At 48.2% G+C, this 21,860-nt stretch overlaps 1 protein-coding gene across 1 annotated transcript in view; it reads left to right on the top strand.

Annotated features, from left to right (window-relative positions):
* SEC24D (SEC24 homolog D, COPII coat complex component) overlaps positions 1-21,860 on the top strand; it is a 658,686-nt gene that overhangs the window by 200,981 nt on the left and 435,845 nt on the right. The window contains exon 6 of the mRNA XM_069630689.1: positions 3,289-3,413. Coding sequence (XP_069486790.1) covers positions 3,289-3,413 — 125 coding nt within the window. The remainder of the gene's footprint in view (positions 1-3,288; positions 3,414-21,860) is intronic.

The following is a 21,860-nucleotide window of genomic DNA, read 5'->3' on the forward strand; positions in this document are numbered from 1 at the left end:
TCTAAGAAACAGAAGGAGCATGGTTCTACATGGTCACATTCACCTTCACTATCGAAAACAGTCAGAATAATTTCAAGTTACTTCTTTCCACCCCCACTTCTCTTCACCCAGGGCATGGTGGTTCCCGTGTCAATGAACAGTTAATTACCAGCTCAACCTTTCAGTCTCTAAAGAGTGAAACGTTGTAGGACGAATGTCTCCTCACAAGCTAAAACTTAAAGTTGGTGCTGTAATTCTGCTACTGCGTAATCTAATGCCATCACGGGGACTCTGCAATGGAACAAGGTTGACAATTACGCATCTACAAAGACACATCATAAAGGCCTGTGTAATCAATGCAACATAGATACTGTTCTTATACCGTGCATACCCCTCGTTCCATCCGATACAAATATGCCTTTCAAATTAAAAAGAAGACAGTTACTTTTACGTTTAGCCTTTTCAAGGAGCATTAATATGTCACAGGGACCTATGCCCCCTTCCTGAAGCGATCAGTGGTAATTACCATATTTAAGAAGTGGGACAGACGTGACCCTATGAATTACTGACCGATATTGACCCTTAAGATATGCTAGAACAGCGTATGTTAATGTTAAAGGACATTTGTACCGCGCACTATCACCAGCGTAGTGGTCCCTTGGCGCTCTGGCGGCTCTGAAAGAGGAGGGGAGGATGGGTTAGTGGGAGGAAGCAGGAAAAGTGCAAGAGAGCAGTGATGTGCTGTTGGCGGCCTCAGCCCCGGTGGGTCCGTTGGCTGGGCCTGGGGTGTTTGCGGCCGGTAGTCGTCGTGTACTGTTGTGCAAGGCTATGTGTGTTTTTGTTTTGTTGTTGCCATGTAGTGAAGTTTGTGTGGTTTGTTGTGCTGTAGGTTTTGGTTGTGTTTGGTTTGGAGTTTGAGAGGTGTATGCAGAAAAGGGAAATTGTTAGTAGGGTTGGTTAGTTTGCGTCTCTATCCTGAATTGGAGCGCTGGGCTTGCGTAGTCTCCTCTGTTGCGGCTCTGTCCTGATCTGGGTATGACTGGCATGCAGGTTCCATACTCCTCTAGCCCCGGCCTCTAATATGCTCTCTGATAGTTCCCCTTATCCTCCATTTAGACTCTAGTGGGCTTGCCAATGACAACCTCTCAGGTAGTGGGGGAGATTGCCAGTGTCTTGGTAATTCCACACCAATGTGGTACCTGGCGGTAATTAAATTAAGGGTAGGCGAAGGTGTTGGTGGGGTTGTCTGTGTTAGTTGACTCAGTCTCCGTGAGTGCCGCCTGTGTTCCTATCTGATATCACCCGTCCAGCTACCGTGGGCTTTGCTCTCCCCGGTCAGGGGTGTCCGTGTCTTTTCGGTTTAGTTGTCCTTTTTACCAGTTTAGTTTTCCAGGTTTAGTCTGTGGTGTTGTAGAGCCAGGTTTTTAGTGATTTCCTGAATTTTAGGTGATCTTCAGTGTTTCTTATTTCCTTTGGGATGCTGTTCTAAGTTTTTGCGGCTAAGTGGTAGAACGAGGTGCCTCCAAGTTTTTTCTTGAGGTATGGTTTGAGTTGCAGGCGGATTTCGTTGCTCGATCGGAGGGGTCTCGTTGGTTTGTAGACTGTTATTTTCTTTTGTAGGAATTCTGCTCCTTGTCCGCTGATTGCCCTTTGCGTTATGCACATTGTTTTGAAGGTGATGCGATGTTTGATTGGGAGCCAGTGTAGGGTTTTTAGGGCTGGAGTGATGCGATCTCTTCTGGATAGTTTGAGGAGTAGTCTTGCTGCTGCATTTTGGATCCGTTGTAGTTTCTTCAGGAGGTATTCAGGTATTCCGAGGTAGAGACTGTTTGCATAGTCTACTTTAGACATGATTAGGGCGGCGATAGTGAGTGTTTTGTGCGCGAAGGAGAGGAAAGGTAGAATTCTTCTTGCCGTTCGGAGGAGGAAAAAGCATTTCTTCACTGTTGCATTTATTTGTGGCTCCAGGGTTAGGTTGTTGTCCATTAGGACTCCCAGATTTTTTACTACCTTCGATGGTGTTGGTGCGTTTCCCATTTCCCTAGGCCACGGGATGGTGGTTTCGTTCTCTTGGTCTTTGGATACGATCATGATTTCTGTCTTTCCTGGGTTGATTTTCAGGTTGTTGGCATCCATCCAGTCGAAGACTTCTTTTAGACAGTCGGTAAGGGTTGAATGGTCGGCATCAGTGTCTTTGATTTTGTAGATGATCTGAGTGTCATCTGCGTAGTTGTAATATGTGATGTTGTATTTTTTGAAGATTCTGATGACCGGAGTCTGGTAGATGTTGAAATATAGTGGAGATAGTGATGATCCTTGTGGTACTCCACAATCGTTAACTCGTGGAGTGGATTTGAAAGGTTTGATCCAAACGGTTTCTGTCCTGTCTGCTAGGAATGATTTGGTCCAGCATAGTGCTGTGTCTGTTATGCCTATGTTTTCTAGTCTTTTGGTCAGGGTGTCGTGGTTAGCTGTGTCGAAGGCTGCGGAGAGGTTGAGCAGAATAAGGGCTGAAGTAGTGTTAGAGTCTGCGTTAGTTTTGAGGTCGTCCCAGATGGATAGTAGTGCTGTTTCCGTTCCTCTCGCTGGTCTGAAACCGATTTGAGCTTGGTCCAGCAGGTGGCGTTTTTCTACGTGATCTTGGGTTAGATTGGCTAGTATAACTTTATATTGCTAACGCACCCCCTCACAGGATACTTGAGCATCTCCATAGTCGAACAAATTTTCACTGCGCCTAAAAACATCCTTCTGCCTTAAAGCCAGAGTGACTCCCTGCTGCCCACAACAAAATTCTTTCATTGAACCATAATAAAAGCTTCCTTCTTTTTAGTCAAAAGGACATTAGTTCACTGCAAAATACAACATGTGTGCTGGATCAACAACTATAAAGGTTGATTGTTTTTATGATAGTAGTGAAACCCTTTGAAAACCCTTTCAAAACAAAATAATTAAAATTAGGTCTACCTGAACTATTTAGACCCCTCAGTTGGTGCTCCATCGTATTTTGAGTAGCCACACATACTTCATGTGGAAGATATATTTATCTTACACAGATACTGAGAGAGGTACAGACACACACAAAGACACTTGCAACTCCCATCCAAATCAGTACCATCACAGGACCTCACATCATGCACGTGGGTAATACAAAGAGTGGCAACGGTTATTACTTTGGGGGGCAGTTATCGTATGATAATGGGCAGACTCACAGGCAGAAAGTCATATATTGCTGCATCAATGTCAAGTTGTTACTGCTTGATTTTCCTCATAGAAATGATTCCACTCTGTATTTTCTATTCTATTTTGCAGCAACAAATTATGGCTCTCAGATGGCAGGACCTCGTCTTTCCTACCCAGACTCCTTTCAAGGAAATCAATCGCAGCTTTCTGGTCCACCGCAAAAGAAACTTGATCCTGACTCTATTCCAAGTCCTGTAAGTAATGATCATATTCACACAGTGGAGCAAATTTACATTGCAACTATTCATAATTCTGATTTTTTGCATTTTTTAAATGAAGCCTTTTTTGTTTCAACCTTTTCATTTAGTTATGGAGTAGGTAGGTGCATTGATCCACATAGACAGCCCATACATGTGACCTCTTGACAGTATCGGCATCATATCCTACTATAAATCCCTTGGTCAGGACCGGTTCTGTAGAACTCTGCCTAGATCAAGACAGAGAGCTAGAAGGGAAAGCAGGTAGAATGGGGCTATTGGAAAGATCACCCAAATTAAAGATATCACGTCTAGAAATGTCAGAATATCTCTTGGACCCGCTAGCAGATGTATTGGCCAGGAGATGTGTGTAAACGCATGGTGCTCGCTTATTTTTGCTCTCTGTTTCCAAAGGACTGCCTACTGTGTTTGTCTCTTGCTCAGTCCTTCTCTGCATCCCAGGGTTGCCTTTTGAACCTTTTCCCACATCTCGTAATGCACAGTCATGGATCTCTTTGCCATGGCGTGAGAAGACTCCCAACAATCTTGCTTATGGTAAATGTTACCAGCACCTGAGAGTCACAAATAGTATGGGGTTTTCCATGTATTTTAGGAACCCAGACATTTGAATACCCACACCTTTCCCCTAGCTCTCTTTCAAAAGTGTCCTTAACGTGTGCCCTCCTTTTACTCCTATTACTGCTAGCCTCTCTTTTACTCTGTATACAAAGACTTGCAGGGACGCCAGCGTGTGCAATATATCTGCCTCTCTCTCTGTAAGTATTCAACCAATCTTAATAGCTCCCTGGACAATATTTCCTTCATCACTCTCACAGGTTCAGGTCCATGGGAACACCCCATCAATCATGCCCTCGGGTCGGTTGAAAGCACATCTTCTCTTAGTGGCCTCACAGTACATCCAGCAGTTTTCTTCTCACTAACTTTTCAGCCATTAGGTCTTCAAGTCATGTAGGGCCACAAGAGAGCCTGGCTACAGCCCTCAAGTCAATGCACCACGTAAATGCCGCTCAGCTGCTTTTTTTTCTTGATTTTCTCGGTTCTTACTCCAAGTATGCCAGGTATCCACACATTGGAGAATGGATACATGACATCATTTCTCTCTGGATAGATCTTTGAGATGATGCTATTTTCACACCTGAGACCACCCAGCTATATACTTTTCTTGATTCTACCTTAACATCAGACAACTTGAATGTTTTGTTTTCATTTTGTCCCTTAATACATGGTTCACCGATTGATAAGGACAATATATTTGCTTTTATCTTTCATGTTTAACGGTTTCTGGACTTGTTATGTAAGTAAGTAATAGTCCAAACTTAAAAGGACTTAAAAGATGGCGCACATATCATGTCATTTACCTGTTCTTTGGACACTCTCCACATGTCTTTGCTCTTTTTTACCAATGTACCACCACAAACCTTCCCCTCAGCGTTGAGGAAGTGTTCAACACATGAATTTATGGTTGGTTATCAGGCTCTGTGACAAGGTCCTCTGTCTATCTCTGTAGTTGAAGGGAGAGTGAGTCAGGAGCCAGGTACCTCCCCAAGCCAGTATTTGATGGGCCGGCAGCAGAATGGGGAGGGTCAGCCATCCTCAGGCGATCGGATCCACTCCAAGACAGGCAGTCCCCTTCCAGGCCCTTCCTCAAGCCAAAGTCCTTAAAACCCCTCCCACACTCCTAGAACCTCCAAGGGGATGCTTGGCATGGCTCTGCAGCCCCAGAAAACTGGTGTCCTACTTTTCACCTGTCCCACAAGGTTTTTCGGACCTGCTTGTAAAGTATGTGAATATGCAATATAAACACAAACATTAAAGAGAACATGAAAATAACACTAAAAAATACCTCTAACCCTACCAAACTGGACACACACATGCAGGCGTATTCCTCCAAGAGACTGCACTCCCAGCCCACCCGTACATACCTATGTAATACAAGATGATCGCCATGGTTGATACCGTTTTAGTTTTCCCCCCATACCCTGTCTTGTAACACGTGTGGTACCAGGGAGCTGAACCAATAACACAACACCTTATTTGTTTGTTTGTTTATTTTATTTATATAGCACGCCTGACCCAGGGATATCTGGGTGCTTGAGGTGGAGATAATGGTTACATGATACAGTTATACAAGGAGAATACAGATCATACATACAAGTTGTACATTATAGGCATGGTAGTTGGAAGCAAAAAGTGGTGGGTAATACATAGAGGGGCGAAAGGATAAAATTACATGCATAAGGTAGAGGTACGAGAAGGAGCGAGTGGAGCATAGAGAAGTTAAGAAAGTCTGGTTGAAAGATGTTAGTTTTTGTTAAGTAGCCATGTGATGACGTGGCTTCTAAATTTGTCGAATGTTTGAATAGATTTAATATCCTGTGGAAGTGTGTTCCATAATTGGGCGGCTAGTACTGGGAAACTGGTACAGCCAGCTTTTTTTTAGGTTGTACCTGGGCACCACCAGGCAAGAAGTGTTGGAAGATCTTGTGATTCTGGATGACAATATCATTGTGAATTTGTCTGTGAGGTATGGTGGGGCTCGGTGGTTCAAGGCTTTTTGGGTGAGGCAGATGCTTTTTAGGTCAATTCTTTCTTGTATGGACGCCATTTACAAAGTTTTCTGGTCGCCGTGATGTGCTCTCTTCTCGGTATGTTTAGTACAGCTCTAAGCACATTATTTTGCTGAATCTGCAGTTTTTTCTATCATAGATTTGTTAGCAACTAGGTAAAGTCCATTGCAGTATTCCAATTTGGATTGTATGAGTGCTCTGGCCAGTGTCAGGCAGCTGTTGGTGGACAGCAGGGGTCGGCATGCCTTAATCAGCTTACCGGTGTAGGCAGTGGTTTATGCAGTCATGTTTACCTGCTTGATTAGATTGGAATTGGCATCTAGATAGAAACCCAGAGTTTTTACATTTTTGGCAATAGGTATGTTGTTGCCATCGATAAGGATACTTCTATAGCAGGGACTGAGTTTCAGAAGGTTGTTGGTTGAGCCGACTAGGAGCAACTCATTCTTGTCATCATTCAGACGGAGGCCATGTGTGGCCATCCATACCTGAATGATGGTGTAGACTTTGTTGATCCGGTCGACATCTGTGTCGTAGGTGCCGGATAGTGTTAGGAGTATTTGGGTGTCATCTTCATAGTTTGTGTAGGTGACACCTAGACGGTACAGTTTGTCGAATAGGGGCTTTGTAAAGATATTGTACAAAGTGGGCGATATGCAGGAACCTTGTGGAACTCCGCATGTAATGGGGATCGGGTCGGCCGCAGCTGTAGGTGAAAACACACACATAGTTCTGTTCGCGAGGAAGGATTGAATCCACATGATGGCAGGGTTAGAGAAATGTGTGGCCGATGACAGGTGGTTGCATAGGATATTATGGTCAACCAGAATAAAGGCGGCTGATAAATCTAAGAGGAGTAGGATGGTGAATTTACCTTTGTCTTTTAGTTCGTCGATCTGGCTTTTGAGGTCAACAAGGACATTTTCTGTGCCATGTTGAGGTCTAAAGCCAAATTGCCGGGTTCCTAGTAGTTGGTTTGTCTCTAGATAGTCTTGAATTTGCAAATATGCTACTCTATCTAAAATTTTCAGTAGGAAAGGAACAGTAGTTATTGGTTTATAGTTGGTGGGTATGGAAGGATCTAATGTTTGTTTCTTGAGTAATGAGAGAACCCATGATTGTTCTAGGTTGCTAGGGACTGAGTTGTTGGCGAATAAGGAGTTTATTAGTTTGGTGGTAAAAGGGGATAGATCTCTGGCTGCATCTTTTATGATCTGAGCTGGGCAACTGTCGCCTTTGCAGTTGGATGGTTTCAGTGACACTATGATTTTTTGTACCTCACGGATGGATACTTTGTTGAATTTGAAGCCTGTGTTAAGGTATGCAGTGGACGGTTGGATTGTGCTAGTGGTATTAGCCTAGAACCACAGGTGCAGGCCCTCAACCAGAGTCCTACCGAGCGGGAGAGGAGCTTTCTCCATACGTCAGGCTGCCCAGAAGGCTAGAGACAGGCGAGAAGTGGAAGCAGCAGAAGCTAGAGAGACACAGGAGACTGGAGAAGTTGAAGTTTTGGACAGCAGTACTGGGGTGAGAGTACCCAGCAGGAGGTTGTGTAGAAAGTTAAGGAGGAGGTGGTAATAAATGGAGGGGAGAGTACACAGCAAGACATTGTGGTAGTGTAGAAAGTTGAGGAAGAGCTGGTAACATCTAGACAAGTGACAAAAGAGAAGGGAGGGGTAGTGATGAAGGAGACCGGGGGCTGTGGCAACAGAACAGGAGAGTAAGGGGGAAGTATTGACATCTGCAGTGGAGAGTGGACAGAAGGAGGAGGTGGTACTGAAGGAAAACAAGGCAGAGGTGGCAGCCTCAGGAAGGAAGAGTACTCAGATGTTAGGGATGATAGTAAATGACGTGGCCATCTCAAAAGACAGAAGTGTACAGAAGCAGATGTTGGTAGTAAAGCAATTTGTAACATCTGAAGTCGTGAGTCGGCAGGATCAGTTGTCGGAAGGACGTTGTGCCATAAGATCAGACCAGAGAAGGAGGTGAATTCAGAAGGATGTCTCTATGAGATGGCGGGAATATGAACTGACTGAGACATAGGAAACAGATGGTTGGAGAGAAGGTACAGGGCAAAGCAGTAGACCCCTGGATCATGAGAAGGATTTGGACATCAGGATCCGGGAGTAAGAATTAGACATTATCACCAGAGGAAGTGTGTAGTATGAAGCAGGTGGCAAGAAGGCAAGAAAGACCAAGAAACCCACAGCCTATTTAATGGAAATAGGAAGGGTCGCCTGTGGCACAGGTGGCCCAAAGCAGCACCAGATGCTTGGGGAAGGACTGAGATGTCACGGCTTGCTCCCTTCGCTCCCGTTCCCGTCACTTGGGGGCATGTTTTGGGGTTTTTTCCCTACTGGATATTTCCTCCGAACCTTATGCTACAGTGCTGTGATGAATTGGGAGCGCTAAAACCTTATTTTCCAAGTTACTTCCCTTCCGGATCCATTCCAGGTTTTTGGCAGCCAGCATGCTACGTTAATCTAATGACTATGCTTCCCAGAATGCCTGGCTCACTGCCTCACCTCCTCCCGTGCAGGACAAGGTTGGGTGGAGGATAGGCAACACCTGTGGCTGCAGGTGCAGCAGGCGGCACACCTGAGGGCTGTGCTCGTTAAGGAGCTTTAAAAGCCTCAGTTTACTTCAGTCCAGCGCTGGTCATTGTTGCAGTGTTCCTGTTGTGACTGGTCCCTTGTTCTTGGTTCCTAGTTTTTGTGCCTGGTTCCTAGTTCCTGTTTCTTGTTACTGTGCCCTGGATTTCGAATTTTTGTGCTTAATTGATTTCTGCTTTCTGGATTTCCCTTTCTGTCTTCCTCTGTCTGCAGGCAGCCTTTCTCTGTGCTTTACCCTTTGATGCTGCCCAATTTGCCTGTGTTCTCGGTTTCTTTGAAGCTGTCCTTTGTTACTGAAAAACTTGATGCATTAGTCTTTCCCTTTATAGATTTAGCTTCCTGCCTTTTCTCCTTGGATGGGTGGGAAAGGTTTCCTTTTGTGATATCATTTTCCCTGCTCCTTATCTTTACTTTCTATTGGGATCCATTCCATGTTTTCCATTGCACTTCTGCATTTATTTCCCATTGATTATTAGGTGTGGGGTGCTGTTGTAACTAGTCCCAGTGTGAATGCCCTTTGTTTTCCTCACTATTCTTTAATCACTATTCCTACTTGCACCTTGACTAGGGTCTTATGTATTTAGTTTCCTCCACCCATTGCTGTTATAGCCTTCAGGGTCCCTGTTTGATCAACTGAGTTCGTGGGTTTAATGACATTCAAGTGGTCTTCCCGGTCCTCGTGAGTACTGTTTCTAAGTTCCTTATTCAGTATCATCCAGAGTGTCAGCTCACAGATCCTGTCCTTGCTTGCCCTCTATGTGGGCTTAGCGCTGTCAGTATCTGTAATAGCATAGTGGGTAAGGAGTTTGCTGACTTTCCTTTCGGTCATAAGGAGGTTCTAAGTGCTTACCCCACATCCCTTTTCATATATTGGTATTATTGTTTCACTCTATTGGCACTCCTGGGTTTTAGTATACACGAGTCTTGGGTATTGTATGCACGTTGTTAGATTCAAAGTTGTTCACTGTGTGATTCTGTGCACATTTCCCTTGCCATATTCATTGCCTTCTTCCTTTCTTAACATGAGAGTGGAACAGGAAGAACTCTTGGGGGTGCTCAGCCTTCCCCTAGGATGCCTCTCTAGCTCTCCCTGCTGTCTTCGACCAACTGTCAGTATGCTGACAAGAACAGCTGACAAGGGGTAGGGGACCCCAGAAAGCCTGTGCCTAAATTAGACAAAAGGAGAGAGTTTAGGAACCCTATAAACCCGCAAGAGGAGAGAAAGTGAGGCAACTTCCTCTAGATTGTAGAGACTAATGTCTTTGGTGCAAAGGCAGGGAGAGCTGATTGCTCATACATGGCGAGAGGGAGACATTTCTTTGCAACAGAGCATCCTGATTTTTGTTTGTTTATTATTTCTTGTGAGGCGTTCCCTCATTTTCACATTTCAGTCAGCCCACACTTCTATATGATCCCCTAAATAAAGAATTAGCAATTACATATTTTAGTCCTGGCTTTTTCCTTTACGATCAGGGTCTGTGGCAGCAATGGTTGAACGCACATGTAATTAACAAGACATATCAGAAAGGTGATCATTAATTCAAATGCACATATGATTTGATTTGACTTTTGTTTATCGGAGGGCTTTCCTTGGTACATAGTACTATGGAAAAACAGGTTGGTGCAGTAGGTGCAGGAACTGAACAACCTGATAGTGACTGATTACCAACCGTTAATACATAATGTACCGTTGTTGCATACTAGAGCTGTTACTGTTGTAATATGTGCTACAGTATATAAAGGGTACTATTCACTCAATCACTGGTTTGCCTACTCTCTCAATCACTCACGCTCTGTAAATTCATCTTCCTGGGGGTTGTAGGTGTGCTGCGCTTGTGTAGTTTGCTGCATCCTGTGATGTTTGCACACTCATGCCTATGGGTGGAGGCAGTAACCCCAGGCACAAATGCCTATTGTTGACATTACTGTTCATCCGACCAAGAATGCTCATGTCTCTGTTGATGGTCAGTATTTGCAGTGATCTCAAATAGGAAAAGAGAAATGAGACTGTATTTACACAGATGAACGGGCATGTTCATGGTATTATGCGCAGTGTGTACATGTGTGCAACTGGAGTCTGGGTTTGGACTGCTTTCCTCTGTATTGATGACATGCCTTCTTGTTGCCAGGAATTGTAATTAGACAGAAAAGCCCATAGATGTTATTCTTTCTTGTTTTTATGAGATACATTTTCTTTTCTTGTCTGATCGCTACCTAGGCATGTGTGTACTGTCAATGGGACAAAATAAACAATACCGTACTATGGGCAGCATTGAATTTCCTTTATTTTGTTCCCATATATTTATTAGTTTTTGTTTCAATATGTCCCCCTTCTTTTTGGGGGTGTCTTATCTAATCCAATTTTCCTTTTTGGGGTGGGAAAATAAAAACGGACACTGGTGAAGGAGTTCAGTGTCTTTTGATTTTTATTATTTATTGTTTTATTTATTCCCTGCAATTATTCCCTTACCATGTAGTATGTTGCCACATCATTTGGAGCGGTAAAAAGAAGCAATTTGAACTTCTCAATTAACCCTAACCCTCCAAAGTCCCCCACTGTATGCTTTTCCACACACTCATTTGGTGACCCGCTTTATTTCATCAGTGCTATTTTTGGTTTGTGAATATTCCAGTGAGATATCGGTATTTATGTCTACTTGCGGTCCTTGAATCTTAGCCTGGCCAGATAGGGACACTAGACATAACTATTGGGTGAACTAAATGAAAGTTTGAAGCAAGCGATACTGAACAGTGTAGGAGACAAAACAGAAACTGACCCTTGCATTCTGATCACTGCAAAGCCCACATCTTTGTTCAATTTGTGTCCTGGGCTACTGAGCATGACACACAGTGCCTTGCCTCCTATCCATTTTGGTTTACCATAAAAAAAAACTTTCCAGTGTTCTTGTCCTGGCCAGTTAATTACACTGTGCTTCATACAGGCATCATTTTTATTTTTAACTAAGGTGTGAATAATTTTTGCATAACATAACAGCATAGGGTTGTCCATGAAAAGATCGAATAGAAAATACTGATGCTGAATTGTTTTTATTCACATTTTCGACTTGAAATGCGGAAGGACACCCCTTGCAGCCCCCCCCAACAATCCCCCTACCATAATATATCCCGTTACCGCATTTTCTGCCACGTTATTTTCCTTAACATTTTTCTGCGGATACCAAACATATCAGCATCCTCAAGCAGTATGAGTAGGGGAATCTAATTATATTAAATACATCTTTGACAACGCCTACCAACGGTCTTACCATTAGAGGAACGACATAGAATCGTAATATAGTGGATGTTTTTTTAGCACAATTGTGTCCACTGCACACACACATTCATTCGTGACATGTTGCAAATGTCTAGTAGTTCTTTCTTGTTACTTTGCACCCTGACATACAACTTTCTATCTCAATTCAAAGTACCACATATTCTCCGTAAAATCTACATACAGGACCAGATACACTTCTACCCCTGGTACACCAAAATACAATATTTGCCACAAGGGGATCAGCAATTATAGTGGTGCATTATTTGTCCTGGAATATCATGTGGTGTTGCATACATAACACAGCAGCATAAGATTTATTATTCTAAATACGGTCACAGGAGCATCCTGAGTCTGCACCCGGGGGAAATGTGTAGCTCCCGGTCCAATAGGCTCAGTGGCAAGAAAAATGTCTGTATGCAGCTAAGAAACTCGAAGAAGCGCAGACTAACTTGGCTGCTATCTTTAAAATAAACTCATAATTACCTCTTAAAAACTCATTATGTGCCTGGGATGTGTGTTTAAGATTGTGAAATTGCAGTATATGTGACTCCGCTCATGAAGCAAAGCATTGTTTGGGTAGGGGTAGTACGTAGCTACAGATACTAAAAGGCCTGAATGTGGTGGTCACTGAGGCAGCAGGACATGGGCACAGTGTCTATAGTAGCTGTCACCCAAGCACCCAGGGTCTCAGTCACTATAGTTTACATCCTGTAAGCAAGGAGAATGTGGCTTTGCAGTGTTGTACCAGAGGCAACTGGAAGCACGCACCCCCCCCCCGTGTCCCAGACATGCACACCCTCTGCTCTCTGGCCAAGGAACTGGACCTGGTTTTGCAGCACTCACCAATCCTAAAATGGATGTACTTACACAAGCAATTTGCTTCAGAACAATTGTGAAAGGCTACATATCTTGATTATGTAAGGTGCAAGGGATGGGGTCCCATGACCTTTAATATTGAAAAGGCAGAGTGGTTTTCTCATCTGTGCATCTTCCATTTTGTACAGCATTGTGTGCTTCTGGTGAATTTGAATTTAGGTGTATTTTCTCATCTGTGCTGTATCCTTCTTGCCTCCCTCGGCTGCTAGGCCACCTGGTGAGTTTGCCAATGCATTGTGCAGTCCCACTTTTCCTCCACCTCTATGGCACTCTCCATCTACCCCATCGATTCTAACTGTTACTCTATCACCTATCCCTCCTCTCTCACGAAGTCTGGAAGAAAAAAACTCACATAAGATCTCTTGGCCTCTAATCCTGGCCTACCTATTTCTGACACCTACATTAGTGCTACTTCCAGACAGACTATAACTGATATCATCTTCTCTGTCTCCTCTCCTGACCTATGGACCTCCCATCTAATCTTTACCCTCTCCCCTTTTTCCTCTTCACCTATTAATGCTGGCACTAGATGGGGAAATACTCTTGGCATACTTCTCATCCTTTAAGTGCATCATTAAAGTCTATCACAATGGCACTGTCTTGGCCCAGGCTCCTCAACCCAGTCTTCTCTTCGACTAATGGTGTTCTGTTCATTGAATCAAAATACAATGCTCTCAGCACCACGGGTTACCGGCTTAGCAACCCGGGATGCTAATAGCATGCATACCCTCTCCGGCGTGCCGGTTCGAATGTTTGAGATGTTTAAAAATATATTAACTCCTTCAAATAGGAATATCCCAATTGTAATCTTTGTAATAGGTTTTGTCTGTAAAGCAATGGAATTACAATGTACCTAAACCAAATTAAAGATTCACTTCAAACCCAACAATATATGTGTGAATTTTTGTTAGCAGCCAGTCTCGCCTATTTCACAGCCTGAAAATGAGTCATTGACTGGACCCCGCCACCATTAAAGATAATGTGCTGAGGCTGAGTTCTTGTGTTTTTGAAATCTTTACTTTTTCTTGTTTACTTAGCTTCTTTTTTCTTTTTGTTCCTTGGCAAGATTCCTCTCAGTGACGTCTTGTCACATTTTGCAGCAGCACGCAGTACCTGCGGCCTGCCTTCCTTCCGTTCGTCTCTTGGCAGCCCCTCACTTTTATTGCAGCAGCAGCCCTGTGTAAGGCAGTATGCCACTAATGATAGAAATTAAGTGTGGTTGAGACAGAAATTAAGTGTGTGAGGCTAACAGCAGGGAATTTTGGCATTCTGTAAGGGTGACTTCAGAACTGAATCAAAAAGAACTAAAAGCACTTGCAGAAATTAGGGTTTGAATAATAATCAATGGAACGTTAAGGAGATGTAATTTGAAAGTACTACTGCATTCCATTTTCATGGTGAATACTTTACTTGAAATTAATTAAATTTTAAAATCCCAGCACCGATCTTCCATGTTTGCCTTCAAATAACATTCTGTTTCAAATCGGCCCAGTTTTCATGTACAACACCTGTTGGTATCTCCTCGCTATCACTCACCAATGCTTAGAAGGACTAGGACTTTTCTTCTTTGTGGTGGCCGGGCTGGCCTGGCACCACTGTCTGGCAGAAGCAGTGCAGAGTGAGGATGGAAGAGGATGTTGAGACTAGTGAGTGGGTACTTTTAAGTCTCAGCAGTTAGCACAAACGAGTTTTGCAATACCGTTAAGAAACAAAAGCGTCAGAGCGAGGAAGGAAAGGAATGAGGAACGGTAGGAAAGGGGAAAAAGAGTGAGGGTAGACGGATGGGGAACGAAAGTTTAGAGGAAAGATGGAAGAGAGACAGGAAGGAAGCAATGGGAGAGAAAGGAGAGGAGGAAGGCACCCACGGAAAGAAAGTGGAGAGGATGGAAGTGGAAGCAGGAAAAAAGGGAAGAGGGTGAGGTATTAAGGAAAAAAGAAAACCAAGAGGAAGGAAAGAAGAAAGGAGGGATGGAAGGACGAAAAGAGAAGGATCACGAATGCAAGGAAAAACAGAAGGTTCACAGAAGGATGGAAGGAAATAATTAAGGAACTACTTTTTCCTATATTACTATGGTAAGATAGCTCAGCAGGTTGAGGGCTCGCTGCTGTGATTTGCAGATCTCAGGTTTGAATCCTGGCAAGGCCAACTATGCCTTTCATCCTTCCGAGGTCTATACATGAGTACCAACTTCGGTTGGGATAATAATTGAATGTTTGTATGTTATCACTCATTTTCTCAAGAGTTTAAACAAAACAACCACCATTAACCCATCATAAGTAGCGTTTTCTGTAATTCTCGAATGAGGGCCACTTTTTCTGGGATGACAGAGCCTATTTCTTTTCCCAGTCCGACCCTGGAATGGGATAAGTATTTTAATCGCTGTGAATAATTGGGATTCAAATGAGGTGAGGAGTTTAATCATGATATATAACTTAGGGGGTAATTCATAGAATTCAGCGCACAAGTGGCGCACGCGGCTGGCGCACAGTGTGCGCGTGCGAATCCCTGAGCCAGCCGTGTGCGCCAAAACCCATTTCCGCGCACAGCGTATTCATGGATTCCAGCCACCAAAACCAGCCGTGGCGCACAGTGGCGCAGCGACCTTGCAGCAGCGCCAGTTACGCCCCCAAGAACGCCTTCCGCGCAGGGAAAAGCCATCAAAATCCCCAATCCAGCGCAAAGGGCTGCGCTAACCCTGTACCAGCACGGCAAGCGGGCTACGTGTATTTCAGGGGTTCACGTGAAGTTTCTCACGCGATCGGGCCTGGGGGAGCGGGCTACGTGTATTTCAGGGGTTTGCGTGAAGTTTCTCACGCGATCGGGCCTGGGGGAGCGGGCTACGTGTATTTTAGGGGTGCGCGGGAAGTACCGCACGCGAATAGCCTGGGCGCGTGTATTTCAGGGGTGCGCGGGAAGTTTTACACGCGAATAGCCTGGGTGCGTGTATTTCAGGGGTGCGCGGGAAGTTTTACACGCGAATAGCCTGGGCGCGTGTATTTCAGGGGTGCGCGGGAAGTTTTACACGCGATTGCAGCAGGGTACGTGTATTTCAGGGGTGCGCGGGAAGTTCCACACGCGAATAGCCTGGGCGCGTGTATTTCAGGGGTGCGCGGGAAGTTTTACACGCGAATAGCCTGGGCGCGTGTATTTCAGGGGTGCGCGGGAAGTTCCACACGCGAATAGCCTGGGCGCGTGTATTTCAGGGGTGCGCGGGAAGTTCCACACGCGAATAGCCCGGGCGCGTGTATTTCAGGGGTGCGCGGGAAGTTTTACACACGAATAGCCTGGGCGCGTGTATTTCAGGGGTGCGCGGGAAGTTTTACACGCGATTGCAGCAGGGTACGTGTATTTCAGGGGTGCGCGGGAAGTTCCACACGCGAATAGCCTGGGCGCGTGTATTTCAGGGGTGCGCGGGAAGTTCCACACGCGAATAGCCTGGGCGCGTGTATTTCATGGGTGAGCGGGAAGTTTTACACGCGATTTCAGCAGGGTACGTGTATTTCAGGGGTGCGCGGGAAGTTCCACACGCGAATAGCCTGGGCGCGTGCATTTCAGGGGTGCCGGGGAGTCCTACATGTGATTTGACAGTGTGGGTCCTCCCAGGTGTTCCCTGTACACCCTCCACGGCCCCTGCAGGCAGCCCACACCACAGGGGACTACCCTGCATCCCTGGTCATGTCCCGCAGGCAGCCCACCCAACATGGGCATGCCCCCCAGCAAAGGCACATGTCTCCTTGAACTAATGAACACCAACTCATGTCCCCCACCACCCCCACCCCCCAGCACTGTGGGGCACCTGCCAGCAGGCCCCCACCCATGTCCAACTCATGTCCCCCACCACCCCCACCCCCCAGCACTGTGGGGCACCTGCCAGCAGGCCCCCACCCATGTCCAACTCATGTCCCCCACCACCCCCACCCCCCAGCACTGTGGGGCACCTGCCAGCAGGCCCCCACCCATGTCCAACTCATGTCCCCCACCACCCCCACCCCCCAGCACTGTGGGGCACCTGCCAGCAGGCCCCCACCCATGTCCAACTTATGTCCCCCACCACCCCCACCCCCCAGCACTGTGGGGCACCTGCCAGCAGGCCCCCACCCATGTCCAACTCATGTCCCCCACCACCCCCACCCCCCAGCACTGTGGGGCACCTGCCAGCAGGCCCCCACCCATGTCCAACTCATGTCCCCCACCACCCCCACCCCCCAGCATTGCGGGGCACCCTCCACCAGGCCCTCGCCCATGTCCCATCCATGCCCCCCTGCACCTGGGTCCCAACAATCCCCAATCATGTCCGTAATGGCCATCCTCCCCTGCCAAAAGGCCCAACCAACTATCACATCCACCCACATATCAAAGGCAATTACATGTTACACACCCAATGTAAATAATGCAAATGAACACATGTCTGTCACACACAATGGCTGCAAGTGAATGTTAAAACACCCAACATGACATGCATGAAAGTAATGAGATGATACGACACATTGGCCCTCATTACGACCTTGGCGGAGGACCATGGTGCTATTAGCACCATGGTCCATGCCGCTAAGGTTGCAATTCCGCCATGGTGGTTGGCGGACTTACCGCCCCATTCCGACCTTGGCGGGGCGGTAAGTCCCCAATCCCCATTTACCCTTCCCCATTTTTGCCCCATAGGGCATAATGGGAGTGGGGAAGGCGTTAATTACGCCACCGTAAATTACGGTGGCGTAATTAACTCCATGGTCCCTTAGCGCCATGGATTTTAACACCTGCTAAAAGCAGGTGTTAAAAGCTCCATGGCGCTAAGGGACCTCGTACTCAGGCGGTAAGGGTCGGCGCTGTTTACGCTGCCGTAACCCCCTTACCGCCTGGGTCCTAATGAGGCCCATTGAAGGATGAAAATAAAAATGTATTGAAAATCAACTAGAATGGAAATGAAATTAGAAAAACCACAAAGCAAAACAACAAAAAGAAGATGAATGTCCATGAAAAAAATCCAAAAAATCAAAAAATCCATAGAAGAACTATTTACAATACAATCCCGGGACCATGAGCCCAACCAAATGAAACCTAACTATGTCAACTAACTAAAAACTGAACTATATACAAAAAAGTGGCGCATTGTCCAATCGCAACCAAATAAAAAAAAAATAATTCAAAGGAAACCTACCACTAACTATATAACTATATACAATGGCAGCGGGCAAGTCCTGCGGCTCACTCTGTGATGTTGCCGGCCAGGGCATCATCGAACTCCATGTCGATGTCCTGGAGGCGGGACTCTGTCCTGGCCCCGAGGTCTCGCAGGGATAACCCCATGTTCACCTCAAACTCCCTGCGAGCTTCCTCGAGGCACTCAGCCCGCCTCAACGCCCGACGCATGGAGAACTCCGCCCTGACCATGGTGAGCCGCCCCTCTTCCGCCCGCTGCCGCTCTGCACCTATCCGCTGGACCAACTTCTCCCACACGGAAGACACTACCATCCCAGGGTTCTCCTGCCCTCCGGCCGATGCCTGCCCCTCTGATCTTGATGGCCCCGAGCCATGATGCCTCCCACGTCGAGCCTGCTGCTGCCTCCGACGCCACTGCCTCTGCCAGCACGACGGCATCCAGGATGATGGAAACCACCGACGCCGTCGTGCACGTGCCCTGCCCGATGATGCCGTCACATCCTCCATCTGCTGGGGTCCAGTTGCTGTGTTGTCCACCCCTGCTGGACCTCTGACTCCCGACTGTGGCAGGGATGGGATCCCCACCGAGCTGGCTGCATTGGTCAGGGCAGGTCCACAGGGGGCCCTGGTGGCATCTGGGCCGGAAGACGGCAAGGAGAACGACTGGTGTATAGTCTCCACAGAGGAGGAGAGGGCCGCCAGATTGGCCGACACATGCAGGAAACCCCCGAACATGGCCGATCCCAATTGGGCCACGTCGGCACGGTGCTCTTCGTGATGACGTGCGTGCTCCTGGGAAGCACGCACGGCATCACGAATCACAGCCGTGCGCATCGCGACCCCAATCAGGACCTTCTCCACACGGCCAGGGGTCCCCTCGTCCGCAGGTGGAGGGGAGTCAGATGACATGGACATCCCCTCTACCTGCGGACGGGCCTGGGACGGGGCATCCCTGCTGGTGCAAGGTGGTGCACCCACAGGTTCAGGGACAGCGACATGCACAGGCCCCTCCACGGTGACCTGTGCTGCCTCCTGCCCCTGCCCCTGGACTGCACCACTTGCACCAGCAGGGATGCCCCCACCAGGCCCCATGTGCGCCTCAGTGGCGGCCTCCTCCTCCTCTGTGGAAACCACCAACCTGGATGGCTCCTCGCCGTCTACCGCCGTAGCAGGCCCCTGTGGGGGCTCACCCACCCCTTCCGCTGCAGCCGTGGGGGCATCCCCGCCGCCTTGCTCCACAGCGCCGTCTCCGCCCTCTCCTTCACTAGCCGCTGCGTAGAGGGAGACCTAGAACACAAGCATCAGGGTACTGTACAATGGTCCCCTAGACAGGAAGCAATAGCAGATGAGTGCCACTGTCAAAGTACACTTCCATCATGTCACACCACAACACATGTGTCAGTCCAGGCAAAGCACACACAGTGACAGTCATGGTGCGTGCCATGGACATTTCAATGCATGTCCAATGGACTGTCGAATCATACAATGTAATGGGACTCACATGCATCATGGGTCATGCCTATCACATGCACACACTTCACCTCAGTCACATCCATCTGCCCCCGTACACCCCAATCACAGTGCATACAAGGATGACTAGGCTGCATCAGTGAATCTGTACATTGTCACAGACATGTGTCATGCATCCATGGCACTTACAAGACACAGACACGCAGGTCAGGCACACAGACATGGATACCACATATGTATCTGGCATCAGCACCCATCCCTCGCCCCCACCCATGTCCAGGAACAGAGACTGCCATGCTCTCATGTGTGCAATCTGCACAGGGCTCCCCATGTCGCATTCAAACACATGCAACAACCGTGCGGTTCACACATTACAGGTCGCACATGCATTCCCATGATGTCCCTGCACACATACATGCGTACATGGCCTATGTCACACATGCAGGCAAGTATCAGACAACCAGCACACTGCAACATGCCCTGTCTCACACAGCAATGCTTGGCCACTTACCGCTCAACTCCAGACGGGTCTCCCTCTCAAGGACCTGGGCGTGGAGCGCTGGGTGTGCGCGTTCCAGGACCCTCAACTGGATGGAACTCATGCGGCCCCGGCCCCCCTCCACGAGGCGCCGGGCCTTCATGAGGGTCCTGGACCTCAAGTCCTCCCAGCGCTTCTTGACCTTCTGGATGGTGCGGGTTGCCACCCCCTCCGCGTTGATGGCAACCACACAGTCGGCCCAGATCCTATCCCGTCCTTCCCTGTTGGCGCGGGACGATCCGAAGAGGGCATCATACTGCCCCAGGACTTGCTCCACCAGGACACCAACTTCGGTGGCAGTGAAGCTGGTGCCCCTCTGCCCCTCTGGCCGGGGGTTGCCACTGGGGTCAGATGTGGATGTGCCCGACATGGCAACCCCAGGGGCAGGAGTGGGTGGGCAACTGGGTCCTGGGGCTGGGCTGTGGAGCGATGTTATTCGAGTCGGGAGTCTTCTGTACCAGCAGGGGTGGACACAGCAACTGGACCCCTGCAGATGGCTGATGTGCAGGCACCAAATGGCAGGGCACGGTGGCAGCAGGCAGGCAGGCAGGCAGGCAGCAGCAGATGGCACGTGGGAGGCTGCTCGGGGCACTGGGGGGCAGTGATTCGGCCTTCTGGGCAGGAGCGTGGTCTTCCGTGTGTTTTCCCGTGGCCAGCTTGATACGGAGTGATTTGGCACGTGAAAAATCTGCACGTCAGCGTGTAATTCGAGGAAAGGCCCTTAGCGCGTAAGCGCGTCAGCACGCGTATGCGATTTCATTGGACCAAAGGCCCTTACAGCGTAAGCGCGTCTGTGACGTTTTGCGCACGGGCGTTGCCCTGGCAGGGCTTGGAGATCCCGCGTGCCTTTATGTTCTTTACGTGCTTTTCGTGCGGTGCGTGTGTTTTCCATCCGTTGGGGTTCACACGCTATTACTTCACAGCGGGTGTTGGCTACGCGTTCTACTACACGCAAGGCAGACGGTGAGTGGTACCCCGCTCCCCCAGGCCCGATCGCGTGAGGAACTTCACGCGAACCCCTGAAATACACGTACCCCGCTCCCCCAGGCCCGATCGCGTGAGAAACTTCACGCGAACCCCTGAAATACACGTACCCAGCTCCCCCAGGCCCGATCGCGTGAGGAACTTCACGCGAACCCCTGAAATACACGTAGCCCGCTCCCCCAGGCTCGATCGCGTGAGAAAGTTCACGCGAACCCCTGAAATACACGTACCCAGCTCCCCCAGGCCCGATCGCGTGAGGAACTTCACGCGAACCCCTGAAATACACGTAGCCCGCTCCCCCAGGCCCGATCGCGTGAGAAAGTTCACGCGAACCCCTGAAATACACGTACCCAGCTCCCCCAGGCCCGATCGCGTGAGGAACTTCACGCGAACCCCTGAAATACACGTACCCAGCTCCCCCAGGCCCGATCGCGTGAGGAACTTCACGCGAACCCCTGAAATACACGTACCCCGCTCCCCCAGGCCCGATCGCGTGAGGAACTTCACGCGAACCCCTGAAATACACGTAGCCCGCTCCCCCAGGTCCGATCGCGTGAGAAAGTTCACGCGAACCCCTGAAATACACGTACCCTGCTCCCCCAGGCCCGATCGCGTGAGGAACTTCACGCGAACCCCTGAAATACACGTAGCCCGCTCCCCCAGGCCCGATCGCGTGTGTAACTTCTCACCCCGAAATACACGTGCCCCGCTCGCACAATTGCTGTATGTTGCCACTTTTGTAATGCGCAGGGACGCTACCGCCTGCCTTTGTGTGGCGGACGTGTATCGGCTTGTGCGTCTCTTTCGCTGTGCGTGGCTTTGCCCTATTCGATTCCATGAATACGTGTGGTTCGGGTGCATGTGGGCGTTCCGTCTGCTTCCCTGCAGTACATCCCCAGTTACGCCCTTGTTTTCGCAAGTTGTGCCCCATTCCGCGCGTTACG

This window comes from Ambystoma mexicanum, chromosome 6q (assembly GCF_040938575.1).
Source record: "Ambystoma mexicanum isolate Mex_15411 chromosome 6q, UKY_AmexF1_1, whole genome shotgun sequence".
Lineage (NCBI taxonomy): Eukaryota > Metazoa > Chordata > Amphibia > Caudata > Ambystomatidae > Ambystoma > Ambystoma mexicanum.